The 9,497-nt window shown below is 38.0% G+C and overlaps 2 protein-coding genes across 4 annotated transcripts; one reads left to right on the top strand and one right to left on the bottom strand.

Moving 5' to 3' along the window:
* Positions 1-3,488: 3,488 nt before the first annotated feature.
* LOC112199145 lies at positions 3,489-5,910 on the top strand. The gene is made up of 7 exons (XM_024340195.1): positions 3,489-3,555; positions 4,058-4,142; positions 4,490-4,580; positions 4,662-4,830; positions 5,000-5,110; positions 5,191-5,287; positions 5,443-5,910. Exons 1-7 carry the CDS (start codon positions 3,489-3,491, stop codon positions 5,507-5,509), a joined length of 687 nt encoding a protein of 228 aa, XP_024195963.1. The 3' UTR covers positions 5,510-5,910.
* A 388-nt stretch (positions 5,911-6,298) lies between these two features.
* LOC112196458 lies at positions 6,299-8,156 on the bottom strand. 3 transcript variants are annotated; one of them, XM_024336809.2, is made up of 5 exons: positions 7,857-8,134; positions 7,051-7,174; positions 6,860-6,966; positions 6,595-6,664; positions 6,299-6,509 (listed from the first exon to the last, which is right to left on the bottom strand). In XM_024336809.2, the coding sequence occupies exons 1-5, from the start codon at positions 7,881-7,883 to the stop codon at positions 6,463-6,465; spliced, it is 375 nt and encodes a 124-aa protein (XP_024192577.1). In that variant the 5' UTR covers positions 7,884-8,134; the 3' UTR covers positions 6,299-6,462. The 3 variants fall into 3 exon arrangements, with proteins under 3 accessions (XP_024192577.1, XP_040374783.1, XP_040374784.1); XM_040518849.1 differs by lacking the exon at positions 6,299-6,509 and having other exon boundaries at positions 6,516-6,664; positions 7,857-8,140; XM_040518850.1 differs by lacking the exons at positions 6,299-6,509; positions 7,051-7,174 and having other exon boundaries at positions 6,516-6,664; positions 7,857-8,156.
* Positions 8,157-9,497: the final 1,341 nt, after the last annotated feature.

Here is a 9,497-nt window from a genome sequence, read left to right on the forward strand (position 1 = left end):
CGATGAGGTGAACCCGGGATCCGGAACTGGTGGTGCCGGGAGGTCAAAAAGGTTTTTCTTCAGTGCTTGGAGAGCTTGAGCTAGTAACCGGACGAGAGTAAAGCGGGGAGCTCGTTGCCGGAGAATCACCATCTCTTTTTTTTTTTTTTTATGTCCCGGAGAAGGAGACAAGGAGATCCCGGAAGGATATGTGCAAGTACCCGATCCCAAACTCGCATATAAAGACAGGTGCAGGGTGGGGATGTGCCGTAGAACCTTGTTAGAGAACCAGATGATCAACGGGAACTGAGGTCACCAAAATAAAGAAATTTCTGAGGTCGTCATCGGGACTTGAATAGGTGATGATCTGAGTTGCTGGTACGGGTGCCGGAAGCTCAGAGTTACCGCTGCAACATGGTTAATTGCTTAGATGGAGCATGGGTGCTTGGATAAGTTTTGGGTGACCAAATCAATCTGGGTACCCATCCTGGCCTCTAATGTGAGATAGTTTCCGGCGGCCGTTGACTCTAGTACCCGGTGGCTCCTTGGAGGCTTGGGTGAGGTTGAGGGGTATCCTGCATGTACCATGTACCCGGTGACTTGTAGTACCCGTTGGCTCATAGTACCCATTGACTCATGTACCCGCGCGGCTCCTCGGAGGCTTGGGTGAGGAGGGTGAGGGGTGTCTTGCGTATACCCGCTCACTCGTGGTACCCGTATATGACCTGTAGTATTCATACATGACTCTTGCTCAAGGTCGGAGGTGTCTTACGCGTACATGATTAGTGGTTCCCGTACATGACCCTTGCTCAAGGTCAGAGGCTCTTACCCAAACCTAGGGACCCTCCTTCTAGCGCCAATGTTTCTGTGTGAGAATACGGGAACTAAGTATGGAGCATGATGGAGAGAGAGATAGTGACACAAGCATATATAGTGGTTCACCTTGCCCTTGAGGCAAGGCTACTTCCGCTTAGAAGTTCCACTATGAGTGAGGCCAAGTAACCTTTGTAGTATATAAGTGTGGGGATCATGGATCCCATCCTCATCTAAGAAGGGGAGGACTTTCCTTTATAGCTACAGGAAGTCTCCTTCTAGTTTACATTTCTGACGTGGGACATAATACATATATTTACTTCTCTTAAAGCCTCTTGGAGAGCATGGGAGGGTGGCCTCCCGACTAGATACCAGCCGACCTCCACCATGGCAACGTAACTCGGGTGTCGGTCTACAGGATGCATGCCATAGGCTGGGCTAGCCATGTCGTGGGTCCCACCTATAAGGTCATTGCTTATGCTTGGCGGTATGTGGTATAAGTGATATCAACAGGTACATATACTTCTATATAAAGGATTCATTCTCTATAGAATGAGAAAATTCCAAGACAATTCCAGAGAATCCTAAGAGAGTCCCAAGAAGATCTAAACCTCCAATATTCACCATTTTCATGTTTTATTACACATAAAACTACTAGAAACTAATAGTGCACAATTAGTTTCTAGTAATCTTGAGCAATCTTGTAAACATTCTTTTGAGTGTTTATGTTGGTTTTCGTGAGTGTAAAACGCAGACCAACAACAGTATTGTGCTGGGCTTCATTGTATCCTAAAGGCATATTTGATTATTCCCCTTTACACACTTGATAGTGGGGCAAATAATGTCTTAAGGAAAGAGTTGCTACAACGTGCCTTAGAAACATAAACTCTCTCATAATCCATATCACAAATTTGTTCTAACAATCTTAAGACATTATTTTAGCCAATGAATATTTTCATTTGAGAGAGTTTATGTCCAAGTTTGAAAACCGATAGAGGCTATATATTTCAAGAGAGGAGAAAAGAAAGTATCGATCTGAACATGATGTAAGACTCTTTCGTTCACTGTCAAGTCTCTAAAGGCTCCAGGTACAAAAATTATTATTAGTGGTTTATATTTTTTGATGTTTTGCTAATAAATATGTATGTTAATTCTGCAATGTGCTTTGATTGCTATGTCGCACATATATGCGTATAAATGAGGAAGTTGAACCCATGATATAAATCTGGTTATATTGCTTGATTTGGGTTAACACCAAAATGACCATAGATTTCTAGGTTGAGATTATTGCCATATAAATTAATATGCATATGTTCATTTACATTTTACATTTGTTTGATGAAGCCATTGATCTCAACGTACATATTGCATTTCTTAATGACATCATGAGAAAGAAAAGTTATTGTTGCATATTAGATAAAATGAGCTTTGATCTTCTAGGGTTGTATGGGACTTTTGATATGTTCTAACATGTGATAGTATTGATATCTAGATTATTTGATTATGTTTGATTGATTAATTATGCATATACAAAGTTGCATGAATTTTTTATCATTTGCATTTTCGCTGATCTTGTCATGAATCATATCTAATACAAATTCAAAAGTTACATGCTCATAAACAAGATCAAAAAGTCAGGCCAATTAAATTTAGCAAGCATGTTTATATATATCCAAGGGTGGAGGCACTGAGAGGCACATTGCATCACATGACCCAGTAAACTTTTCTGACCAAATATATATTATACTGTCAACATTAAATAAACATGTACTCATAATATATCCACCTTTGCATATATATATATAGATCCTATCCAGAGCGAGGCATCGCTTTGAAATTTCAGAGCGAGGTTAGGGTTTAGGGTCACTTTTCGGTCGCATATCCACATCTCAACCGTTCAGTTTTTAAGTACTAATGTATAGATCATCGCTGCAAAATTTCAACGAAATTGATGGTCTTTAAGGTATCTAACTCGCTTAAACCAATGGACGAACTGAATCTGTCCGACCTGAACCGTACTAGCTTTAAGGCAGTTATCAATGCCTTAACGACCATCAATTTGGCTGAAATTTTGCAGAGATGATCTATGGATTAGTACCTAGAAACTGAACGGTTGAGATGTTGATATGCGACCGAAAAGTGACCCTAAACCCTAACCTCGCTCTGAAATTTCAAAGCGATGCCTCGCTCTGGATAGGATCTGTATATACATATATATATCCTATCCAGAGCGAGGCATCGCTTTGAAATTTCAGAGCGAGGTTAGGGTTTAGGGTCACTTTTCGGTCGCATATCCACATCTATAGATATATATATATATATATATATATATATATATATATATATATATATATATATATATATATATATACAGCAAGGTTCCAAAGAGGACGTCCTTGCTATAGTTAAGTTGCGGATGGGTCAAGCACAGCCGTCCATTGCTTTAAATGAAAAGCAACGGCTCAGATCGATCTCTTCCCAAAAACAATCAGAGATCGAAGTAGAAAGCCTCAAACGCACTGTAGATTCTCCACTTCGATATAACCAAAGTCTCTGGTTCTCCACTCTGATGAGTCTCTTCTCACCCAAAACCATTAACAGCGCCGGAGTGATTCCACCGGCGACGCCTGATATCAGTCCCCGCCGAACCTCGTCATCTCCTTAGTCCTCCTCACTGCTGGCGTTTGGGTTCGACGATGACGCGGTCAACGGAGCTCATCACCGGTGAAGACCCCGATGAAGGTCCCGAAGTCGCAACTAAAGGTAAAGCTTTGAGTTTTCTGAGTTTGAAGATTTGGGATTTTTCAGATTTCCGATTTTAGATTTCAAATTTCAGATTTCAGGTTTCAGATTTTGAGGGTTATGGATTTTGTGGTGTGTGTGATTTTTCTTTAGGTTACTAACAGGTTTCAATTTTTTTCTTGTATGAAGTAAAATTCGGATAGGAAATGTTCTTAGATATTTGAAGTTATTGTATAAGGGAATTTGATTCTTGTTGAGGAGTGAGGATACTGCTTGGCATTTACTAGTAAATCAATTTGGTACGTCCCTTGCAATAGAATAAAATAGAACTCAATAGTCTGAGAAGTAGAAATTGACAATCGAAAGAGAAATAAGAACTTTTATGGTTCTGGAAGAGTTTATTTCCACTGAGGAAAACCTACACTGGAAGAATTGGATACCATAGTTGTTTCTCCTCCTCCTCAAAACTCTCTATGCGGTCAAAACAAATTGGCCAAGTTGTATCTCATTTGATTTGTGTTAGAAAGGGAAAATTTGCATTTGGGCATCTACTCCAAAATTTGCATTTGTGGTGTGTTTGATTTGTTGAGAAATAGCTTTGTGATGAGGTGATTCTCTTTGTATAAGATGAATGTAACTCTTAAACTGACACTGTGGTCAGTAAATAAATTCTCAAAACATGGAGCCTTAATGCCCCCAGATATGTTCAAATTGTTATAAGGAAGGACAAGAGTGAAAGCATGCTCGACTGCAAGCAATTGAGAATGTTAAAATCAAAGATGCCTATAATTTACAAATTCAATTAAGAATGCTTTCACTCCTAACGTACCTTTGTGATGAAGTGATTCGCACTTCTTAAGTACAAAGAGAGTATTTTGACTATAATTTACAAAAGTTCATGTTTTTTGGGTCAAGACTCAAGAGTAAGATGAAAACTTTTCAATCTTTCTTCCAGTAAACTGAGGAGCTGGATAGAAGAACAGCATGAAAAGATTGTTGAAAGCGAAAAGGAAGCAAAAGGAAAAGTTAATGCAACCAAAGATAAGGTAAGATATAGTATAAGGCAAGAATCCCTTGGAGCCTAAATGTTAGTTCTGCTTAAAACTAATTTTATTGTTAATGTACAGGAAAAACTCCTCAAGCGGAAGTTGCAAGATAAGGTGGCGAAGCTTATTATTGCAAAAAATGGTGCTCCTCTGTCAATTTCAGAACATGAAGCTCTTGTTTCACAAATAAACAGTGAAGCAGCTCAAGCTCACGCTGAGTTGCTTGAAGCAGAGGGCATAGTGCCTAAAAGTATGTTCCCATTTCTATTATCTTTAGTTCACTGTGTTTTACGAGAAACATGAACTGTCTATCTGGTACAAGTGCTGTTTCTTCATGTCATTTTTGTTCCACTGTCATGTCTTTCGTGAATCTTTTTCATACATGCATGTGTTAAAAGTTCCTTGTACATATTTTGTAGAGAAACATAGATGTGATGTTTTAAGAACAGAGCCTTATCGTGTGGATGTTGATGGCCGCATCTTTTGGAAATTAAAGGGTTACAACAATGGAGAAGATATCGTGCTTCAAGGTTAGATTTTTGAGCGGTGTCAATTGTAATAAGTTTTGTTCCAGTTTATGAGTCTGGACATTAAATTTGGTATTGTACAGATTTGGGGGCCTGGGATGCAGTTGTATCTAAAGAAGAATGGTTTGTTTATGGTGTGGAGACAAAGGAAGTAATTGACAATTACTGTTCTTATTTAAGGTATGCACAGTTACTCGTCTTACATTTTCAGTTTAGTTGAAACACCCTGATTCACATGATATCGCGTACTTTCTGTAATGTAGCTCTAGAACTCCAGAACTCAAAGTTCTGTTTGCTTATAAAGGTAATAACTCGAGTGTTTGCTTGGTTTGCAGGAGAAAAAAGTCTAGTGGAACCGTGTCGCAAACTGTTCCTCGTGAAAGCGATGAAGAAAACATGTAGATGAGGGCCATGGTTATTTCAAATGGCATATACTCCTAATTTGCTTTACAATTGAATAGTGTAGATCATCAAGATTATCAAGAGATTGGCTGCTTCTGTCCAAAAGGAATTGTCAGTGTTGTAGAAGTAGGTTCACATACACAGTTGCAAGTATTTTGGATGCCCAATTGTTCTGCATATCTTCCTATATGGTAAAGCTGATTCATAAGTGTTGTCTTTTGATTTGTAACTGGGAGTTGTACCCCACTATTTTTTGGGCGATCTTAAGGAATTGTACAACAGAGGAACCCCAAACTGATTAGTAATTTCTGAGTTCATATTATTTGCTGCATTTGTTTCCAGATTCATCTTGATGTTTGTTACAGTTGATCATAATGTAATATTCTTCATCAACTTATCTATGATTTTATGCAGCATCATCTTTGGGGAAATAATACTACCTAAATCCTACTTCACTTTCTTTTTAAAATCCTTGGTGACGGTAACAATGCCAATTGCTCAACCCCTTCGTGCATCAAGATGCTCGTTCAAGTCATCAAGACGTTAACTTCTTTTGAAGTCATTCATTTGGAACATTTTTGAGAGACCAGTTTAGTGGAATATGCTATTGTAATATTGCACAGCTCAAGTGCTTTACCTTTAGGTGCATTCATTCGCATATCTTGCTTGACACACAAAAAAACAAAAAACAAAAAAAAATCACATCTCTTGCACATTCAAAGAGCTTTGCTCTTGCTATGCTTCCAAAGCAAAGCTGATACAACCAACCTTTCTCAATCGGATACAATATACAAAGACTAAAGCCATTTCATTCCTTCTATAATACTGGAAAGTACAACAAATGACACCTTCTCCAGCATAGCAAGAGCAAAGCTCTGTGATATTGATCAAATTCACATTACATTCACATGTTCTATACATTGATTTCGTAAAGCTAAGAGGTCACCTTACTACTACAAGCATTCCACAAATAAACACATGAATATTTGTACCAGGAATCCTGAGAAATTTAAAACATGAATATTATTAGACTTCATCCAGCATTAGTTCTATTAGCATTGTAGAAAGAGAAGTATAGATCTCACCAATTGCAGTGCGAGCGGCCTCAAGAAGTTCAAACTTGTGGGTTTCCCATCTATTGGGAGTTTGGAAAACCTATTCGGCATTCAAACAACAATCAGGGACATCCACAATAACAATTTGGGAATGTATTAGTTTTATAGTGTTAGGCCTGTCATGATGAAGAACTTTCTCTGTCATGAGAATCTTTTAGATCAAAACTTGAGAAATATCTTAACATTCTGACCAATTGCCAATAATACTCAAAATTTGAAATGTATAACAACTTACCTCTAATGTTACATTCCCATTGGCAACACAAGCAATGGAAAGAAGCACTCCAACAGATGATGCAACCATGTAAACTTTCAACAAAGTTACTCGACTACGCCTTCGACCTTGGCTCAACAAAAAATTGTGGTATAAGAGCAGATACAATAATGAAGTCACTTAAAAGAGAGATGCAAGATTTGTATATCTACCTAAGTCCCCAAGTATCAAAGAAATTGAACCAATAGCTATAGAAGCGATAGCAATCACATCAGGATCTTCCCCTTTGGAAGTAAAAAGAAATGTATATAGGACTCCTATCAGCTGAAAGACAGCCTGCAGCAGCACAGAAAGCTATAAAATAAAGAGGACAGAGAGATTCCATGAAAACTGAAGCATCAACAATAATTAAGTTGTTTTATGCTGGTCACTGAGATTCACCATACTTCCTCAATCTATTTTCAAATTTTGGAGTATATGCCCAAATGCAAATTTTCCCTTTCTAACACAAATCAAATGAGATACAACTTGGCCAATTTGTTTCGACTACATAGAGAGTTTTGAGGAGGAGGAGAAGCAACTATGGTATCCAATTCTTCCAGTGTAGGTTTTCCTCAGTGGAAATAAACTCTTCCAGAACCATAAAAGTTCTTATTTCTCTTTCGATTGTCAATTTCTACTTCTCAGACTATTGAGTTCTATTTTATTCTATTGCAAGGGACGTACCAAATTGATTTACTAGTAAATGCCAAGCAGTATCCTCACTCCTCAACAAGAATCAAATTCCTTTATACAATAACTTCAAATATCTAAGAACATTTCCTATCCGAATTTTACTTCAGACAAGAAAAAAATTGAAACTTGTTAGTAACCTAAAGAAAAATCACACACACCACAAAATCCATAACCCTCAAAATCTGAAACCTGAAATCTGAAATTTGAAATCTGAAATCTGAAATCGGAAATCGGAAATCTGAAAAATCCCAAATCTTCAAACTCAGAAAACTCAAAGCTTTACCTTTAGTTGCGACTTCGGGACCTTCATCGAGGTCTTCACCGGTGATGAGCTCCGTTGACCGCGTCATCGTCGAACCCAAACGCCAGCAGTGAGGAGGACTAAGGAGATGACGAGGTTCGGCGGGGACTAATATCCGGCGTCGCCGGTGGAATCACTCCGGCGCTGTTAATGGTTTTGGGTGAGAAGAGACTCATCAGAGTGGAGAACCAGAGACTTTGGTTGTATCGAAGTGGAGAATCTACAGTGCGTTTGAGGCTTTCTACTTCGATTTCTGATTGTTTTTGGGAAGAGATCGATCTGAGCCGTTGCTTTTCATTTAAAGCAATGGACGGCTGTGCTTGACCCATCTGCAACTTAACTATAGCAAGGACGTCCTCTTTGGAACCTTGCTGTATATATATATATATATATATATATATATATATATATATATATATATATATATATATATACAGATCCTATCCAGAGCGAGGCATCGCTTTGAAATTTCAGAGCGAGGTTAGGGTTTAGGGTCACTTTTCGGTCGCATATCCACATCTCAACCGTTCAGTTTCTAGGTACTAATCCATAGATCATCTCTGCAAAATTTCAGCCAAATTGATGGTCTTTAAGGTATCTAACTCGCTTAAACTAATGAACGAACTAAATCTGTCCAACCTGAACCGTACTAGCTTTAAGGCAGTTATCAATGCCTTAACGACCATCAATTTGGCTGAAATTTTGTAGAGATGATCTATACATTAGTGTACCTAGAAACTAAACGGTTGAGATGTAGATATGCGACCGAAAATTGACCCTAAACCCTAACCTCGCTCTGAAATTTCAAAGCGATGCCTCGCTCTGGATAGGATCTGTGTATATATATATATGCAAGGGTGGATATATTTATAATATTTAAATAAACTTTTCTGATCAAATATATTTAATGTTGACTAGTCAAACCATAATTCATAATATATTTATATATGTACTCACAGGTCAACATTAAATATAGGATTAGATTATGTTTAGTCCCTGTACTATGACCTTTTTTTCATTTCAGTCCCAGACATTCTCAATTAATCTGAAAAGTCTCTAACGTCAAAATTTCCATCTAATTGGTCCCTCCATCGTCAAATTAGGAGTTGGTCTTAGGTGAAATGTCCAATATACCCCTCTATTATTTTTTTTTGTTTTTCCTTTTTAACTTCTTTTTTTTTCCTTTTTAATTTCTTTTTTTCCTTTTACTTTTTAAATTTCTTTTTTGCTTTTTCTTCTTTTTTTCTTGTTCCTTTTTAATTTTTTTTCCTTTTTTTCCTTTTTAATTCTTTTTGCTTTTTCTTCTTTTTTTCTTGTTCCTTTTTATTTTTTTATTTTTTTTTTCGTTTTGCCTACTTTCTCCTTCCTCAACCCATCAATCCCATTCCGATCAAACTCCACAACCCATCTGTTTCTCTCCCCAAATTGAAACCAAACCCAGCAAACACCTAGCTTGGCGGTGCAGAGATGGACATCGAGCAAAAGTAAAAGGCTAGGAGCTGATCGATCACTGCTTCACCTTCTCTGAAGCCATCTCCCTCTCTTGGGATTCGCCCTCGCCTCCATCGTCACCGACGCCATCTCCCAAACACAAGCAGATCCTAATCAGCTCGGAAATTCGCC

This window comes from Rosa chinensis, chromosome 4, assembly GCF_002994745.2.
Source record: "Rosa chinensis cultivar Old Blush chromosome 4, RchiOBHm-V2, whole genome shotgun sequence".
Lineage (NCBI taxonomy): Eukaryota > Viridiplantae > Streptophyta > Magnoliopsida > Rosales > Rosaceae > Rosa > Rosa chinensis.